The 20,827-nt window shown below is 40.1% G+C and overlaps 1 protein-coding gene across 2 annotated transcripts in view; it reads left to right on the top strand.

Annotated features, from left to right (window-relative positions):
* Positions 1–20,827, top strand: part of TMTC2 (transmembrane O-mannosyltransferase targeting cadherins 2) — a 416,762-nt gene that overhangs the window by 160,524 nt on the left and 235,411 nt on the right. For both annotated transcript variants that reach the window (XM_070370955.1, XM_070370956.1), the window contains exon 2: positions 8,685–9,255. In XM_070370955.1, the coding sequence (XP_070227056.1) occupies positions 8,685–9,255 (571 nt within the window). The remainder of the gene's footprint in view (positions 1–8,684; positions 9,256–20,827) is intronic.

Here is a 20,827-nt window from a genome sequence, read left to right as displayed (position 1 = left end):
TGATATTTCTCCTGGCAATCTTGATTCCAGCTTGTGCTTCTTCCAGCCCAGCGTTTCTCATGAGGTACTCTGCATATAAGTTAAATAAGCAGGGTGACAATATTCAGCCTTGACATGCTCCTTTTCCTATTTGGGACCAATCTGTTGTTCCATGTCCAGTTCTAACAGTTGCTTCCTGACCTGCATACAGGTTTCTCAAGAGGCAGGTCAGATGGTCTGGTATTCCCATGTCTTGAAGAATTTTCCACAGTTTATTGTGATCCACACAGTCATAGGCTTTGGCATAGTCAATAAAGCAGAAATAGATGTTTTTCTGGAACTCTTTTGCTTTTTCAATGATCCAGCAGATGTTGGCAATTTGATCTCTGGTTCCTCTGCCTTTTCTAAAACCAGCTTGAACATCTACAAGTTCACGGTTCATGTACTGCTGAAGTCTGGCTTGGAGAATTTTGAGCATTACTTTACTAGCATGTGAGATAAGTGCAATTGTGCGGTAGTTTGAGCATTCTTTGGTATTGCCTTTCTTTGGGATTGGAATGAAAACTGACCTTTTCCAGTCCTGTGGCCACTGCTGAGTTTTCCAAATTTGCTGGCATATTGAGTGCAGCACTTTCACAGCATCCTCTTTCAGGATTTGAAATAGGTCCACTGGAATTCCATCACCTCCACTAGCTTTGTTCGTAGTGATGCTTCCTAAGGCCCACTTGACTTTCCATTCTCGGATGTCTGGCTCTCGGTGAGTGATCACACCATGGTGATTATCTGGGTTGTGAAGATCTTTTTTGTACAGTTCTTCTGTGTATTCTTGCCCCCTCTTCTTAATATCTTCTGCTTCTGTTAGGTCCATACCATTTCTGCCTAGTGCCTTCCATATCTGCAGGACCTGAGAGAAAACTAGTATGTCTCAGAACCAGAACAGGTTCCTGCACCAAAATTTACTTGCTCTACCTGTAGACCTTCCTCCAGGAATCTGAAATTCATTTCTTCTTCCCAGACTAAGACCAACCCTCAGATGTTACAGTGTATCTTTCATTTCCCTACCCTGGTAGCTAAGTGTTTGCTATTAACTAGAGCTTTCTAAATATAATGGCTTATCCCTAAAGAAGGACTGTAATGAAAGGATTATAGGTTAAGTGGCAAATGTGTGCCAAAGACTTTTGGGTAAGCCAATTACCCTGATGGGTTTTCTCAGTTAATTATTACTGAGTGAATGAACTGCTTTTAGATGAAAGTGATAATTCTCTACTTAAAACAATGTAGATTTTTTTCTAAACGATGAATGCAGTTCATCAATACCAATCATTTCTAGTTAGAATTCAGGTCAACAATACATATTGAATGCCTCCTATGTGCAGGGCTCCAGAAGATAAATAAGAAGTTGTTCTGTTTCTTAGGTATTAACAGTGCATTGGGGAAATAATGCAAGTTCTAACAAGACAATAGCTTAGTTGGACCTGACGACCATCAGGGAGCTTGATGTCTAGCAACATTGCTCTCCATCTCGTGAAGGAAAGTAGTAACACAGAGCAAATGCCAGTGATCCCTGCTGCTCTATTCTTCAAACTTTACTCGAGCCCAACCAACCTATTGCTTTTTTTTTTCTTTCATTACCCAAGCTCACCACCTTCTCTCCTGCCTCATGGTCTTTGATAATATTGCCCATTAGCCTGGTAATCTCCCAATTCAACTCCTTTTAACTCCTTCCATGTATGTAGACTTGCTTTCCCCCCGGCAATCTCTTGATCCGCTAAGACTTTCAGGAGTCTGTTCTGTTCTCCCACAGCAATCATGATTTCGTGCTAGAGTAGTATTTATCGCGCTGCAGTGAGATTGCTTGTACACATCTTTGCCTATTCTCCTAGACTGTTTCTTAAAGTCAGTACATCTATTTTGCTCACCATTCCATCTGCAGTGCCCTTTATAGTGTTTAGTTCATCATGAAATGAATGAATAAATGAGTGGATGAATAATTTTCTTAAGACAGAATCAATCCATTTTGTTGAGCTGTAATTTTCAGTAGGGTAGACGAGGGGAACTATTAAAATCACCTGTGTCCTGATTTCAGCATATGTTTCCTTCTACTCTTCTGAAATGCCTTTCACATATCATCCCATTTAAGATCCCTGATGACGGTAGTAAGAAGTCAGTGTTATTAATGGGAATGTGGCAGTGTGCAATGTCAAAATCTAGTTGATTTGCAACAATAACTAGTAAATACTTCGGGGGAGACTGTGGCATCACAAACGAGCATTGGTAATTGAAGCTGCTACTGCTGTTGCTAAGTCACTTCAGTCGTGTCCGACTCTGCGTGACCCTGTAGACGGCAGCCCACCAGGCTCCCCCATCCCTGGGATTCTCCAGGCAAGAATAGTGGAGTGGGTTGCCATTTCCTTCTCCAGTGCATGAAAGTGAAAAGTGAAAGTGAAGTCACTCAGCCGTGTCCGACTCTTAGCGACCCCCCGGACTGCAGCCCACCAGGCTCCTCCGTCCATGGGATTTTCCAGACAAGAGTACTAGAGTGGGGTGCCATTGCCTTCTCTGAATTGAAGCACATTTGGACAGATAAACTGGATGAATGGACTGCCCAGGTGGTTCAAGTGGAAGAGAATCTGCCTGCCAATGTAGGAGTCACAGGACACACAATCCCTGGGTCTGGAAGATTCCCTGCGGGAGGAAACGGCAAACCATGCCAGTATTCTTGCCGGGATTATCCCATGGACAGAAGAGCCAAGTGGGCCACACAGTTCATGGGGTGGCAAAGAGTCGGACGCAACTGAGTCCTCACATACATACAGACTGGTTGAAGAAGAGCAGTTCAGGCAGAAAAAGGAAAAAAATGATCTGAGCAAAGGCCTGAGAGCTGGGGAATTCAAGTTGACATTAGGATGCATGTGGAAAAGTAATGGGAGATTGGCCTAGAAGTCATAATGGGACTGGCTGTGAAATCCGGGCCTAGAGGGGTGTTTATTATGGTAAGAAATAAGGCGTGATGAGGGAGTCTTGTGAAGCAGAGTGATGGTGTTAGGGTTATACTTCAGGAGTTAAATTTCAGGAAGTTTCTCTATCCACAGCATGCATAAGAGATCAAAAGGGAAATGAAAGCAGGCAGGGATGACTATTTAGTTCAGTTTAACAAATATTTGTTATGTGCCTAATATATATTGGGCATTGGAGAAAATATATTCTTTCCATAAGGGGACTTTGAGCATAATGAAGGAAACAAAATTATCAACAGGCACTTTTAGTAAATCTCCTAACCAATAGAAGTCAGAAATGAAGGAAACCTGAATGAGAGGAAGAGAAAAGAGAAGTTAGAGGAGATTCAAGGGAAATTTGCACGTTGAATTTTTCGCTGAGGTCTTGCCCAGTGTCAAATTATCCTTCACCAAATTGAAAGTAGATGTGGGAGCAAAGAGAGAAGACAGGTTCCAGCTGCACTAGGAATTAACTGCCTCTTTGTCTCCTTGATCTGGCTTCCCTTTTGTTTGTGCTGGCCTCATCCTTAGGCTCTGTCTTCAGGGCCTTTAGCACCCCTAGGACTGATCTCATTCCCCTAAGATGTCCTTTCCCAGTAGATTATTGGAGCTTACTTTGACTGTGATTGACCTGGCTGGCTGCTAAGTCAGGTCTTATGGCTGGGAATGAGGATGGGGATATAGTACACTGACTGGCCAGATCATAGATAACTTTCATCAGGAGGTGAGGACAACAGCTTCACTCTATTCAGATGAATGGAGAGTGGATTTGGCCTGTTCTCAAAAGGAAGAACAGGGCACTGTTAACTAGAAGAAGGTGTTTGGAAAAACCAGTCCATGACACCAGGCAAAGTAGATTTCAAACATTTTAACATTGCCCTATTTGAACTTCAGCACAACAGTTTGTGAGAAGTTTATCCACCAACTTGGTAAAAAGGCTGTGCTCTAGAAAGAATAAAGGATAACTGGCCATTTGGTGTTAGTAGAGGAACCACGATTTCCTCATTCAGGTACAACTATCCCCTGGGCCAGTAGACGTGTAGACTCGTGAGCACCACCCAGGCTGAAGGTGTCTATGAGAAAGTGTCCCCTGGTTGCAGGCACTGGAGATGATGATCACCGAGGTGAACAGTATAGAGTGAGCAAAGGTCAGGACAGAACTGGGAAGAAACGTCCACATTTGTGAGAAAAGTCTGAAGGAAATGGTAGCCAAGGAGGGTTGGAAAGAGGAAGTCAAAGAAGATAGAAGTTTGCTTGTATGCAATTACATTGCTTTTTACTATCAAGTCTATTAAAAGACTATTATGTGGGAAAGAAAAAAAAATAGGAAAAGACTAAAGGTAAGATGTTGTAAATGTTTATTATTTTGTTCTGAGAGTGTCATTAAATCTTAAAGGATTTTTAAGTGAAACAGTCATGACCACGATGCATAGACGTTGACAGCTGTAAACATGAAGGAAGAGCACTGTGTTTTCATGGATGGCTGGAGCAGTAATTGTTTTGTGTTAATGGTGATAATAATACTAATAATGATAGCAGTTACATATATTACATGTAACACTATGCTTTTTGCTTACTAACACATTAACTCCGCAAGATGGTCCTATAAAGCAAGTACAATTGTTATCCTTATTTTCCAGATAAGAAAACTGAGGTACAGAGAGGTGGAGTAATTGGTCCAATTGGTTCCAGAATCACTTTTCGTAACTATTGCATCTCACTGCCTTTCCTGGAGATAGATAGGTGTGCTTGGGTAGCACAGAAGCAGGGCAGATTAACAAAGGATATATGCTCTTTCTTTTTTATCCTGCAAACAAATTTCAATCCATCACCTAAAAAAAAAAAAAGTTTTTTTTTGCCTTTTTTAAGTGTAAAGTTTGGCTTTTACTTAGTTTTTAGTAGAACAATTGAAATCACTTGGGGAAGAGTGTGCCATTTGATGTTTGGAAAATGTAAGCATCATTCCTGCTCTGAAGGACTGATGGTCATCATTTATGTGGGTGCTTGTGACTGAAAAGGTCAATGGACAGAAAAAAAATAGCAGAGAAACACACACAAGGACAGTTGGGCTGGTGGTGTCACATCATTCATCAGTTTTATAACAGTGCTGGCCTTTGTCAACATTTTTTAAAGGAAAAATCATAAGGCAGCAAAAAACCAAGAGCCGCAAATGAACAAAACTGAAAACAGGTTAAAACCCCCTTGAAGACTTGAGAGAATAGATCTTTTTGCTTCCAAAGACAATCTCCTAGTCCTGTGTTCTCTGGAGAATTCTGCCTACATTTGTTTCTTTTCCACATCTGCTACATTCAACATTCTTCATCTTTCCTGGAGTGAAAATTTCCTAATTCCTTAGTGTCTTTCTGAATTGGCAATACCCACTCACAGAAGTAACTTCAGATTATAAGAGCATGAAATTTTGTTTTGACTTAAGCCTTTCTATTAGCTGAGAAATAGCAGAAGAGGTTTCCGTCTTTCAGTTTTGGACTCAGGTAAGAAAATTCAAACAGACGAGAGCCTATTATGTTTAGTGTTGAATGACTACCTTTGCTTCTCATTTTGCTGGCAGATTGTTTAGATTCTATTAAATCCCTTTTGGTCCATTTCTTCCTTAATATGATGAAAGGGATGTATATTTCATCCCTTATCACTGACTTGCATGTGTGTGATGACTTATATTCTAAAGCCCAGTATAATTTAGTCTTATTTCATGTTCTTATGCCATAACATTCATTGAGTAAATAAAAACCTACCTAATAAGATAACACCCATCAGATAATTTTATCAGACTGATGTCTCCACTAGTGGGGTATATTTTGAACATGGGTGAAATGTTCCTTTGCTCTTAGATTTTTGTTTTATTGATGCTGTTTGCCCTTTAAATTTTTTTCCTACAGTGCAGAAAATTTAGGGCTGTACCTCAGTTTTTTTCTCACAGTGAAATTATGAGATTTGTTAGTTTCAGTCCTTTGTTTTGAAATTCTTGTTTCATTGGAGTTAGACTTATATCTTGTTGGCTGCTGTGGATTACTAGATTTATTGCTATGGACATAAGAAATCCTGGCGACTTTGAACCAATTTTTTTTTAAGTTTTTTTTTTGTTGTTGTTGTTGTTTTTTCTTTCACTTGAAAAGGAAAGCTGGTTGTGGGGCTGAACTAATAGCATGTAGAAAACCTGGTTTAGGGAACGTGGCTCCATCCTATATGGGTCTGCCACTGAACGGGTGAAGTATTGTCCTAAACAAAATGTGCTTCTCAGCTTTCCTTGCTAAATTAGCCAAGTCTTATCCCACAGTGTTCTGCTGTTGAGCTTTCTGCTGCCCCGACTTTGAATATGTGTTTCTGCATTGATATTAGAGAAATTCACATCAGTATTTAGGTTAATGTTTAGTGGAGGCCAGTTGGCTTTTTATTCTCAATGGCTTGAAATCAGCTTTCTCTGACAACACTGTTTGGCAGTTTTTCATATTTCTTTAAAATTTTAATTATAACCCATCAAGTCTTAAGCAATTACTTCTGGGGTAGACTCTTGATGAATGTCATAACAAGGTGTTTTAATTTAATGGATCCAGAATAACATCTGTTTCTAATATTTTAAAAGCCAATTTATATGGAAATTCATTTATACACAGTCAGTACACAGAGCCTTGTAAAAATCAAAGAAAATCAAACCACCATGATATAGTAGGTCTTCTGTTAACAAAGGATTTCACTGATGAGTAGATTCAGCTGCCACTCACTAATACCCTAAATAAAGAAGACAGAAAGTGAAGTTGCTCAACCATGTCCCCATGGACTGTAGCCTACCAGGCTCCTCTGTCCATGGAATGTTCCAGGCAAGAGTACTGGAGTGGGTTGCCATTTCCTTCTCCAGGGGATCTTTCTGACCTAGGGATCGAACCAGGGTCTCCCGCATTGCAGGCAGACACTTTACCATCTGAGCCACCAAGGAAGTACAACACCCTAAATATTGCACCTTAAACAAGATAGCAGTTTATTTCTCACACTCATGTAGTTTGCCCAGAGCTGGTATGGTCTACTATGACAGGGCCTCCATTTCCTTCAGTCTTATTGCTCTGTTGGGCATGATTTCTATTCCTAAGGACACCTTATGGGTCATGATGGCTGCTGGAACTCCAGCTATTACATCTGTGATCCAGCAGAAAGGAGGCAGAGGGGTAGAGGAGGGAAGAATACTAAGCTTTTTCAAGGACACTTTTTCCCAGAAGAAGTAGTTCTCTGTGTTCCACTGGCCAAATATTAGTCAGTGGCAAATATTAGTCATGTGACCATATTTAACAGCCAAGGAAGATAGGAAATGATCTCCACCCCCCCAGAAAGTGAAAGTGAAGTTTCTCAGTCCTGTCCGACTCTTTGCGACCCCATGGACTGTAACCTACTAGGCTCCTCTGTCCATGGGATTGTCCAGACAAGAATACTGGAGTGGGTTGCTATTTCCTTCTCCAGGGGATCTTCCCAACCCAGGGATCGAACCCCGGTCGCCCGCATTGCAGGCGGGCTGCAATGTGTTCCACTGGCCAAATATTAGTCAGTGGCAAATATTAGTCATATGACCATATTTAACAGCCAAGGAAGATAGGAAATGATCTTTTTTTTTTTTTCCCAGAGGACCCAGCTGAAAACTAAAGATGTTATAAGTGTGGGAAAAGGGAAGGATACACATTGAACTGTCTGTCACATTGAGTACTTCTTAAAACATGATTCTAACAGATCTTCTGCCTTTTATTGAATATCTAGAAAAGTCAGCTAGTTCTCATAAGTAGATAATACATGTAGAAGGACTAGAATAGTGTTTGGCAGAGTAGATAAAACAGGCATAGACATACATTAATGGTAACGGGGTCATTCTACTCCCCAGGTGCACCTGATTTCAGAAGTTGTGGGTCAGGCTGAATTTAATAAGGGCCTTTCTGTAGATTAGAATACAGTCTTCGTAGAATAGTAATAGCAACAGCCAACAGGGACAAGATGTTCCTTGCACTAGGTTTCCAGAACATGCATGAATCTGCAAAGCAGTGTCCTTTGCTTTTCTGCGTAGAAGATAAATGAACAATTACAAGAGTTAGAAATGTGGAATCTTGGGCTCCTCCTCGACCTACTGAATTAGAACCGTTGCCTGCCTGTTAACAAGATCCCCAGGTGATCCTCATGTATGTGAATCATTTCCCTGAGCAGAGATTCTATATAAAATTTATTTCTACTAACAGAGCTAGTCCTTCCTCTAAGTCTATCCCCTACATCAGTATTACCTGAGACTTTGCTTCTTAAAAAATGCCAGTTCTCAGGCCTTATATCAGCCTGGTACCTGAGATCTGCATTTCTGGCCATCATGCCATAGAAGGGCAGTTGTTTGACAGCTTCTTTGTTAAGCTTTTACTAAGGGATGGAAACTCTGCATTCATTCTCCAAAGGTATTTGCATTCAAACAAAGAAGAAAAACTTTTGCGGAGAAGAAATACAACCCTAATTGTGGCACCTAGTAAGTGTGAAGGGGAGGATCTGAGTTCAGTCTCCCTGTGAAGCTGCTCTAAGGCTTTTTTGCATTAATCACGTACACCTGGAAGCCCATCTAAAACCAACGTGAAGAGAAAGCTACGGGGGAAGGCGATGTTTCAGCAGTATATTTTAGCAATGTGTTTTCTTTTTTTTTCTTTTACATTTGATTTCTTTTCTGACATTGTTTTTTAGCCGTGCTATCAAGACGAACCAGGACCTTCTCCCAGAAACCCCCTGGACCCACATTTTCTACAATGACTTTTGGGGGACCCTGCTAACCCACAGCGGCAGCCACAAGTCCTACCGGCCCCTCTGCACTCTTTCTTTCCGCCTGAACCATGCCATCGGAGGGCTGAATCCCTGGAGCTACCATCTGGTCAACGTGCTGCTGCACGCGGCGGTCACCGGTCTCTTCACAAACTTCTCTAAGATCCTCCTTGGGGACGGATACTGGACCTTCATGGCTGGCTTGATGTTCGCCTCTCATCCCATCCACACGGAGGCAGTGGCAGGAATCGTGGGCCGGGCTGACGTGGGGGCCAGTTTCTTCTTCCTCCTCTCCTTGCTCTGCTACATGAAACACTGTTCTACAAGAGGCTCCTCGGCCAGGACCTGGGGCTGGTTCCTGGGGACGGGAATGTGCGCCGGATGCAGCATGTTATGGAAGGAGCAAGGAGTCACGGTCCTGGCAGTTTCCGCCGTTTATGATGTCTTTGTCTTTCACAGACTGAAAATGAAACAGATCTTACCCACCATCTACAAAGTAAGTGATTGTTGGGCATGAGCATTGGGTTACTGAGTTCTCTCCCTGCTTGATCCCTTTTCCCCATTTAAAACAAATTATTCCTTTTCAGAGAGAATTTAAAGTAAGTTACTTTTTGATCTTCGGGAGGTGGAAGTGTCCTCTCTGACCTTTCCTACTAACTTGGGTATCAGTCTCTGATTATTTTATTTCTCAGGTTTCTTAACTTAGTTTCATGATTTCCAAGAGGAAATCCCCAAGAGGGTAGAAGGACAGTTCTGCCTTGTAAAGAATATGCATCTTTATTTATTTATCATTTACTCCTTTATTTCAGTCCAAGTCCTGTAATCCAATAAATTGCCTGTAATAGGTGTTTGAAAAAATAACACAGCTGATCAGTGAGCTGGGTGCTCCACTCTGGAAAGAGGAAATCCTCTGCCATTTGTTAATATTACTTTTCCTAAGCTGACTTTGGAAAACAAACCTCTGCTGTGCTTTGGGAAGTCACATTCTTAAATAATGAGTCATATTCACCTTTTCCTTGTTGTAGTGTATAAGAATAGAAGAGTCAAAACAGAAATTGGCTATTATAAGTTCTGCCCTGAGGCCAATTAAGACCTCAGGGCTTAATATGTGTTCTTCCGAACTCCCTCAGTGGTTTCAAATGCAGTGTAGTTTGAAGGTCACGGAAGCGCTTTTGGATCCCAAGTACTTGAAGAGGACTGAGCAGTTTCCTGCTGGTGTGTTAAGGGAATGCCTTGAGTGGACTAGTGCATCTTGAGAAACTGCCTGCTTCTCATATCCACATCTTCCCTCCCTCACGATAAACTCATCCTTGCCTTGCCTTTAAGTAAAAGACTGAACTTGGCCAGTGCCTGCAACCTCAGACATGATTCAGACCAGCTCCTTTATCCTTTTGGATACTCTTCAGCAAGGAGTATAATGGTTTAGGATACTGACCCTGAGAAAACTGTCAAGTGTTGTAGTTTTTACTACTTTTTTCCTCTCAATTCCTAATTTTACTTAAAATCGAATTGGGAAGGAATTGAAGAACAAAATGGAGGGAAATAGAAACATTTATTTTGAAATGACTTTTTTTTTTTTTTTAAACTTGGGAAGAGTAATTACTGCTGTACTTCTGCTCTGTGGGGAAACAAGGAGTTTACTTAGAACTCAAGTATCAAGTGGTTAATGAAGTTCTTCTGTGATTTCAATTAACTGCTGAAACTTGAGAACCCTAATTCGGATTTGGTGCTTTGAACACAATGTAGGTTTGAAAACCAAGCTCTTAATTTCAAATCAATTTTAAATATTCATTCAAAGAAAATTAGGGAGAACAGTCTTTTTCTTTTTAAAACCACATCATCAACAATAGCAAGTTTTCTTGTTGTACTGGAAATACAAATAGAAAGTCATGGTCCTTGTCCTTTGCAGGGTGAGAGCTATTTGGGGATGCAGATTGGGTGTTTTAAGACCTTGACAGCCTGTGAAGCACTGTGTTTTCTTCTGCAGATTTTTCATTTTACCATTTCATAAATTAGGAAATTATTTTGATATGTCAGTTTAGGACTTGCTTTTAGCATTTTTGAAGTTCTCTTCTGAGAAATTTTTGGTTCTCTAAGCTTATTTTCAAGGATAAAGTTGCTGATAGAGCTCCTTCCTGTAAACTTGTCTCATGTAATATTTGGGACATATTTATAATAGAAAATTATTTTCGTTTATCTGAAAGTACAGTGCAACTGGGCATCCTGTGTTTCATTTGGTAGCCTTACTCATGCTGCTGCTTAAGAAAATGAGAACTGCCACTAGTGCAAGGAATGAAAACTTTTCTTTCCATCTAAGTTCTTTGGTTGCACTAATAATTAAATTGCCATAGGACAGATTAACAGAATTTGCCCTCAGTGTAGGAGACCTGGGTTCGATCCCTGGGTTGGGAAGATCCCCTGGAGAAGGAAATGGCAAACAACTCCAGTATACTTACCTGGAAAATCCCATGGACAGAGGAGCCTGGTGGGCTGCAGTCCATGGGGTCGCAAAGAGTCGGGCACAAAGTTCCCCATCCTATGGGAAAGGACTTAATGCTTTGAATGTTCAGTGTCTTGAGAAGTTCTCAAATGGAAACTTACCCAGGCTGTCTGAACCACTCCTTGTGGGCAAGGAAGTTAGTCATGGCAGCAATACCCTTCATCTGATAGTTGCTATCTCAGCTTAGCTTTTTCTTTTTTCTTAGGTTTGGCCTTGTGGGCTTAATGAGGGCATTTGGATAATAGATTTTATAGATTTGTGAGAAACCTGGAGATGGTCTATGCCTGGCCCCTTGTCTCCAGCTGAGGTGTAGAGAACCAGAGATGTGAAGGTCACCCAGAAAATGGAATCCCTAGAACTAGAAGACATATTTGTGACTGTCGAGTGATCTTACACTGTAAGGGTATGAAGATGAATAAAGAAAGTAGATGACTCCACAGTAGAGAAGGAAATAATAAGCATTGAATCTTAACTTGCACTGACTGAGTCACCTTAAACTAGTTCAATGACCTGTTTCTTCATGTCAGAGTAGAGATCATGTTCTCCCCTGGAGAGGTTGGGAAGATTATATGAAATTGTATGGTGTTTGTTGTGAACTGCTGCTGCTAAGTCACTTCAGTCGTGTCCGACTCCGTGCGACCCCATAGATGGCAGCCCACCAGGCTCCCCCGTCCATGGGATTCTCCAGGCAAGAACACTGGAGTGGGTTGCCATTTCCTTCTCCAATGCATGAAAGTGAAAACTGAAAGTGAAGTCGCTCAGTCATGTCTGACTCTTAGTGACCCCATGGACTGCAGCCCACCAGGCTCCTCTGTCCATGGGATTTTCCAGGCAAGAGTACTGGAGTGGGGTGACATAGCCTTCTCTGTTGTTGTGAACTGGATACCCGGTATTTGGAAGGCACTTAATGCGTATTAGTTGAAGGGAAAGAAGAAACATCAATGGAAATTATAATTCTTTATTTCAAGAAAGAGATGGCCAAACTTTTCCAGTGGTTTAAAAGCATATGAATTAGGAATCAACTGAACCTGAAGCATGAATATTTAAGCAAAAACTTCCATTTAGAATTTCATGACTACAGAGCTTGTAAACACTGGCATAGATTACATATGGAAGTTATAGAAAAATTTCATATTATGTCTTTAAAATATATATATTTCTATGCCTGGGGTAAGTTAGAAGAGACTCTGAAGGAAGTGGATTAAAAGACTTTTCAACCTTAAACGAATACATCTTGAATGTCTTACTAATTAACTCTACATCAGAGTTATCATAGTTTGCCAGATGAAATAAACTTCCCTGCCTTATTAAAACAGAATTTATATGTAAACAGAAAAACCCAGTGCACAAATGTTTAGCTCTATTATGCAAACCAAAGAACTAGCCAAATGCTCAAAAATCTAAAAATGGTGGTCCTCCTCAAGTTGGAAATGATTAAAACTAGAGGGGCAGTCTCTCCATTTTTATAGTTTTGTCAGTAATGTTTTTCTCATAGCAATCACACTCAGCTTCTCGCTTCATGTTTCTTTAGTAATGTCAGATGTTTTGATTCTGTACTTCTTGTCAGATTAATGTCCTAAAGTCAACGTTTACTAGGATCAGGCAGAAGGAACTGTAGGGACAGGACTTACGTCCCCTCCCTGGGACTTCCCTCCATCCCGTCATTACAATAAGAAAGTACAGGGTTCTGTTTGGGAGAGGTTAAGGTTGTTCTAAGACTTCCATCTGGATTTTCTGTGACATCTCCTGTTATTTAATATTGGTTACTTAAGAACAAATATGCCCTGTTTGGGCCAGACAGCCTTCTCGGGATGACTGGATTTGGTCAGAATTCTCGGCTGCCATTTTTTTGACTGCTCAGGTTCAAGCAAATGATGCCTGTGTCCATATGACTTGTAAAATTTCTGTAGTTCTGCAGAGGAAATAAGGAAATAGTAAGTACCCAGAATATTGTGGATATTTTATTTAGTATTTAGTAACCACGTATGGGATTCCCAGGTGGCTTAGTGGTAAAGAATCCACCTGCAGTGCAGGAGACATGGATTTGATCCCTGGGTGGGGAAGATCTTCTGGAGAGGAAGTGGCAACCCACTCCAGTATTCTTGCCTAGGAAATCCCATGGACAGAGGAGCCTGGTGGGCTACAGTCCACGAGGTTGCAAAGACTCAGATACAACTGAACGCACACATGGGCACACCGACAAGCAGAACCATGTAGTGTTCATATCTCCTGTGCACTGTTCTGAATATGCCAAAAGTATTAGCACATTTAGCTTAGTTAGTAAATGCTTATCAAGAGAATAATGACTTTTGAAATAATATGATTGAGTATATAATATGATTGAGTATAACATGAAATAATACAGTTTTCAATACTTAGGGAAAAAATTGGAGGATTTGTAAGAGATTAAATATGTGGGCTTCCCCAGTGAATTACTGAATTCACACTTAAAGGCTGACTTTTGAAACAGATGTGCCTGCAGTGCTAAAGTGAAATCTTATACCTTCTCCTTTCTACAATGAGGATTTCATTCCTGATTAGGGAGGTCTGGAAGGTGGGACTGGAAGAGATGCATGTCAGAAAAATGTTGAAAAATAAGTTTTCTTGACCTCTCAACAAATGCCTATTTTAGCCTTTCTTAGATGGTTTTCACTTACTTAGCTTTATGTTGTCAAAATGTAAGGGGGATGGGGAACCCTTGAAAGACACTTAAACTAGCCTTGCAAATAAATGCTAGACTTTTATCTGCCCACAAAATACTTTACAAGTCTCCCATGATCCCAGGAGGCACATGGGTAATAAAATCAGTAAAGGCAACATTTTTCTTACTTACCCAACATCAGTCATTGCTTGCCTAGTGGCCATTTTCTGTGCTTATTTAACATCTGTTAACTGTTTTAATGTGGAAATATCTTTTTTTCCCCCTTTATTAGCCTCATAATCACTTATTCAGTTACAGGTGGAAAAAAATTAAAAAGGAAAGGAAACCTGAAAGCGAGTGTAACAATTGTAATTATAGCCCAAAATAATTTGGAAAATGAAGCCCTTTGGGTTTGGTATTTTAAGACTTTCTCTACAGATGGCAGTATTTATTTTACTGTAGTTGTTTCCAAGATATGTATTATCTGGATAGCCACCTTTTTTTCAAATGAAATCTCGTGGCTCTATTTCATGTAAACAAGATAAAGACACAATATTACTAGAGAGGGATAGGGAGTCATTGCCACTTTTGAAAAACAAGTTGTCTCTGTCTAGCAAAACTTTATTTTAATGCAAAGCCAGATGTGATGGAGGGAAATTGCCTGTGGTGAGCAAGTTTACCTTTATCTTGGGTATTAAGTATGCTTGGCTCTATAATGGGATGCAACCATCTGACCCACACTAGCAAATAGTTGCATAGTTCCAAACCATTTACTGGGCATATTTTGAAAATGGTTTCCCAGGGCTGGGGCTTATATTCTGTTGAAGGTTTTGGGCTCATCACTGTCTGAACAGTGAAGACGTTAAATGTGGTGCTTTTGTACATCAGACTATGTTGTGTGGCTCCCCACGTACAGAAAAACCAGTGTATAGCCTGCAGGTATTTGCACATTGGATCCACATGTGCTTTTTTAACTTGATTAGCTGCTTGGATGGCATTAGCAGAATCTGTTATTATTTATGGCTTCGTCCCTTTTCTTTCTAGACCAGATTGTGGTTTTACTCAAGATGTGACCCTCATATCCATTGCCTTGAATGAAATAGGATATATTTGCTGATTCTGATTGTCTTTAAGCACCATCTGTGCCACTCTGCTTCAAGTAGTGTTCTTGCTTTCTGAAAATTGTCTTTCCCTTCATTTGTCTTACACTTGACTTTGTGAGAATCTAGGTATAGCAAGGAACTCTGGTTCTGATCACAGTATTTCCTTGCATTATTGAAACTGGAGGGGGTGACTATTTGTCATGCACTTACAAATGAATTTGGATTTCCTCCCAGTAAACTTGTTGTAGCGTTTAATATTCATGACCTGTAGTACTTTAAAACTTTGAACAGCTGCCAAGACCGCTAACCAGATAATACTACAAATAAAGTCGAGGTTCAGAAATATTTTTCAATTCTAAAAGTCAAAGATTAATAGGGTATTTTATTCCTGCAGGTTGCCTTCTTCACTCAGCTGATTTGAGATGATTCTGTATTCTGCTTGCTGTTTAGATTCAAGTCAAGTCATTTAAAATTGGGAAACTGACTATTCTTGCAAGTTTTTGTGATGCTAGCATTAGAGTGTTAATACCTGGGACAGCGATCTTATCACAAATTATGATTATTTTTTAAAAGGTTCATCTTTGTGCAAGGCACTGTGGTAGGTGATGTGAGGAATCTAAGATGAATCAATAAAATTCTGATCTTAAGGACATTTGAGAGTAGTAGGAAGTTGAGAATAGTACATGTAATTCAAGCTGAAGAGTGGTGAGGGCTGTCAGGCACTTGGAGCTGGAGGGCAGCTGAGAGGACGGGGAGGTGACTTTCAGCTGAGGGGATGGGAAGCGCCTTCTGGGGCAGGGTACGTCAGCAGGGCCCTGAAGGATTGTTTGGATGTAGGTATTTATAATTAGAGAGGTGGGGAAACGTGGAAACTGGTGGGTGAGCATTTTCTTGAGGGAAACGCAGAGGAAGTTACTGAGGAGCACTGAGCATTCCTTTCAGCGGATACATAAAGCACATGAACTTAGTAAAATGAATTAGGAAAGGCGAACTGAGATAGCTACTGTGTCTAATGATGTCAGGGCCTTTTAAGATACGATGTGACCCCAGCATTGATGAGAGATGATGCATGGTTTTCAAATGTGCTAGCCCTTGGACTGGTCCATGTGAAGAGTCCAAGAATGTACAGGCCAGCTCTTTCTTGCCTGTTGGGAGAGCTTTCTTTCCTGTTCTTTCCCTGAACCTTAGAGAAGGTCCCTTGGGTGATGAGACTAAGGATCCGACTCAGAAGTGGGGGTTATATCTCATTCTGTGTTTCCTATCAGTGTTTATCTCGTTCTATAGCATTTAAAGGAAAAGTAGTTATTTTCTGAATAATAATATTGTCTTACTTTTTACTCTGTAATATTTGACGTGTTATTATACACTCCTAATGAGAAAAACAGGGGGTCCTTAAGGGCCTTCTCCAGTGTCTGCTCTTCCAGCTTTGCTAAATGGTGTTCAGACATTACCATGAATGGCCACAAACACAAAATCTCTGTTTTGTACTCTTATACAGGAAGACAGAAAAAAAACATTAAAAGGGTCCTTTTTACAGTATGGAATAAAACACTCTATCAGCACTGAATTTCAACCAGTTAACTGAGTACACCGTCAGTGAAAATAACACGCAAATTGGACCTTGTGATGAATAAATAATGAGTCTCATTGAAATCATCTCTGCTGTTCTCATAACACTGTCTGGGATGCGTATTACATCACTCGGTTCAATTTTTGATAACCTGCTGCCTCAGAGGAATCAAATTGACTGACGGGGATCTCGTGATTGTCAGGTTACTCATATTCAACTGGGTTCTGTCAATTTCACGGAAAATGACGTGGTTTGCACATTTTGAAACCCATTGTCATTGAAACCCTAGAAGTCAGATTCCTGCCTTAAAGGCCTGCAACGATGGAAATGCTAATTTAGGATTTCTTATATTTCTCAAGTGAAATATAAGCTATAGAAAGCCAGATTTCTGGAGTGCATTAGAGAGTCCTTAAAAGGTGTGACCCAGGTGGGAGGTGGGGTGGATAAAACTGAATGTTAAATTCATTGATCATTGATAATAGGGTAAAGGGTGCATGGTATGATAAGTTTTTTTTTAATATCCATTTTCATACCTGTCGATCACAGTATTCCTTTCTTCAGAAGGAAAATAAGAAATGAAAAGGGAACAACAGCACTTTCTAATACAAAAGTCTACGATGATTTGGTACTAGGAAGGTCGATGTGCCCTTGCTCTCAGGGTTTGTCTTTACAACTTTGCATCACCCAGATGGCTCCTGTATGCTCTGTTGGTCTGATTACAACTCTTGCATCAAGTGGAATAGCATGAATTCAGAATTTAATACATGTTTCCTCAGTAATTATGGCCTTCATTAGTGAAGTCAGTGTTTCTGTTCCAGAGGACACTTTCTTTCTTTCTCCACATGTTTATTCATTTCATTTCAGGAAATCAAATAGAATGCAGAGATCATAATACTTCTCTTTGTTGTAATAAGGGAATCTGCAGCGCCTGCATTTGGGTGTGTGGTTGTCATTTTGCTTATAATTAATGTAAGATTCAAAGAAAACAGCAAGGACAACATGAGAAAAATGAAGCACATTTAAAAACAAATAAATGACTTAGTTTTTAGTATGTGAAGAAAATGAAAAATATATCCACAATTTCCATTATTGTATCATTAAAGATAACCACATACGAAGTACATTTAGTAGTCATTGCTTATATACAACATCAGTTGTGACAGCTTAGAAGTAATTACATTTTATATATCTAAAAGCAACAAAAACAAACAGGAAAACACCTCAGCATTTTAATTTTGTAAATTTTGCGTCATTATACTTGTTAGCAGTACCAAGCCAGCCTTTTGAGGGCGTTATCTTGGTTTCTAATGCCTGAGACCCCGAGTATCCCCTTATAAAAGGGTGTACTGTGTGTGTGCGTGTGGCGTGTCCCACCAGAATAAACTGCAGGAATACATGTTTATATAATGTTGTCAGATTATATCAAAGCTAGGTATGAGTGGCTTGAGTATATTTCTGTAATTTTTATGAAATGGAAAACTCCAAATTACATAGAATTATTTCTCCTAATTTGAAGATTCAGGCAAAAATTTACCTGTTCCATTGAGTGACATTTCTTAAAGTCTTATAACAGTATGATAAAAAGTTAAATACACCTAATACTATGAAAGCAAGTGATGTTTACTTTGAAGTAGCACTTGGTGATTGGCTAATCTTCCCATGTATAGATCCAGGTAAGAACATTTTAGAAAGGCCTTTGGATTGGATCCTGAAGATTTATATTTAAATGATGTGACTTTGGATAAATTACTAAATGTACTGAACATCAGTTACAGGGTCTGTAGAGACGACGGAATATAATATTTGCCTTGCCAAATTATTACCAGATATGAATATAGTAAATGTACATTCTCAGGCAGGTTTGTTTTCTGTAGTTGATATCACCATCCTCGACAGCATTCTGTTATATTTCCTTAGCGTTTCTGTAAAAGTAAACTTCCTGTCTGTTTTGCAGAGCAGTCAGTTGACTTAGCTCTGACTTTTCTAATGGGATGCTGGGTGAAATGTCGATCAAAGTGTTTGCTATTCTATTCAACAGTGCTGACAATTTAAAGAATGTTGAGAAAAAGGCCCTTTTCAAGGAAAATTCTTCTGAACAACTGATTTGATCATTTATCTTTTGTTTGAAAATAAGTACACATACTCATTCTTTCATTTTTCTCCATTGATAATATCTTACCATCATTTCATAATGTTATAGCCTGACTTTACCGCTTCAGGCTCAGGATGGTGCTGTTGCTTATGTATCTGGAAGTGGAGGGGATCCAAGCTTTTTCTGGTCTGCTCCCTACCAGTACCCTGTTTGCTGTATATTTGCTTTTCGTAAGGTTTATAGTAAGGAAGATTGGTGTAGTGGCTGCAATAGCTTGCAGCGTTCATCTCGTTCTTTGGGGAAAGAGGAAGCATGTTAACACCTAAGGGTGAACATGCATCTCTTGCCTTCTCTTGATCTTCCCTAGCCTGGCAGGCAACACTGTGGCAGCTGATTCTAGAATCTCTTGTAATAAACCTTTTCAGGGAAGCATTGAGGCTGCTTTTTGTTGTTATTGCTGTTGTTCCATAGTTTAGTTTATTTCCTTACCTCCTAAGGAGAGCAGAGATGGCAGCATTTTTGTTGTTAAAGCAATACTGTTTTCTGGCTGCAAGAGATTTTATAAAATATTTCAAATGCCTTAATAACATTCAGACCAAATTATTTTTACAGGAACTTAATTCCTGGTAACTTGGGCTTGCTGAGAAAAGTCTATAGCTAAAAGTGGTTTTCGTTTTATAGGTGAGATTATACTTGCCAGTGGTAAAGAATCTGCCTGCCAGTGCAAGGGACCGCAAGAGACGTGGGTTGGGTCCCTGGGTCCAGAAGATCCCCTGGAGTAGGAAATGGCAATCTGCTCCAGTATACTTGTCTAGAAAACTCCATGGACCGAGGAGCCTGACAGGCTATAGTCCATGAGGTCACAAAGAGACGAACACAGCTGAGCACACATGCACAAGATTGGTTTTGAGTTTGAAAAACCTAATATTTAAGAATATGGTTTAAGTGACAGGTAATAGCTAGGGTGGGTAGGGGATGGAGACTGTTTAAGCATTAGGGTTTATTATGGGTTTCCAAACTGGAATGATTGTCAGCCTCTCATGGGGAAACTTAAATCGGAGATTGTAGCTGCAAACTGGACACTACTGAATAAGGATATTTTGCTCTGCTTATTTATTTATTTATTTATTTGAAGTGTTAGGGAGGAGCTGGTGGAGAAGTAGCAGGAAAAATTACTATTTACTTACGTCCTCCTCTCACAGTGTACTGTGCACGGCTTGTGGGATCTTAGTTCTTAGATCTACTTTCTAAAAAATTCCCGCTGTTGTTATCAAATCTAGGTTCATCTCCTTGCCGCTCATAAGCCAATAATTCAAGAATCAAGTGTCAGTAGAAAGGAAAAGTGCTTTAATCAGAAAAGCTGGCAATCTGGGGAGAAGATGGACTCCTGTTCAGAGGCCAACTCTGTAGAGTCTGCTCAGCTGTGACAAAGTTTAAAGGGAACTAGCGCGGTACTGGGGAGAGGCCGGTTTTGCATCATTCCTCGTTGTGTGCAGACTGTCTGACTCTCTCTCCAGATGTTATTTTACCCCGCTGTGATCTGCCTGCAGGATTGCTAGAAGGGCTTGGACGGGTGGCTGTTGCAGGTAGAGAGCTAGTCATTTTTTAACAGCTTAGTTCTTCATTCTTCTCTTTATCTAGGAAAAAAAATCTACAGGTTAGACAAGGCAGGGTGTGCGTTCAGGAGACCATAAGTCAGGGGTTAGTTCCAGTTGCTTAGTGATCTCATTCCTGTAATTATGTTCTTTTAAGGTTAGAGGGCAGCAGAAGTGGGTAAACAGGAAAGGGGTAAAAGAGCGGCTTTTCCTGTAATTTTGATGAGTAGCTGGGTCTGGCACCCACTGAGGTACATTGAGAGTCTGATACCCCATATAATATTATGAAACATTGTAAGATTTCCATACAGACACAAGATTTTGTGGTCTGGATGGGATATTAGAAATTATCTATCTATATGCTAACCCATCTCTTTTTGCAGAAATTGGGGTCCACAGAAATTAGTTGGGTGTACAGTTAACAGTACCTCTTCCTCTAGATCCAGTGCTTTTTACCACTGTGCACATTGCTTCCATGCCTTTAATTACAGAAAAAAACAAACTTGTGATTATGAAAATAATTTTGAATTTGCCACTTTAGAGACTTGTAATGGACCACCACCACGT

This window comes from Bos mutus, chromosome 5, assembly GCF_027580195.1.
Source record: "Bos mutus isolate GX-2022 chromosome 5, NWIPB_WYAK_1.1, whole genome shotgun sequence".
Taxonomy (NCBI): domain Eukaryota; kingdom Metazoa; phylum Chordata; class Mammalia; order Artiodactyla; family Bovidae; genus Bos; species Bos mutus.
This window is presented reverse-complemented; position numbering and strand designations above follow the sequence as displayed.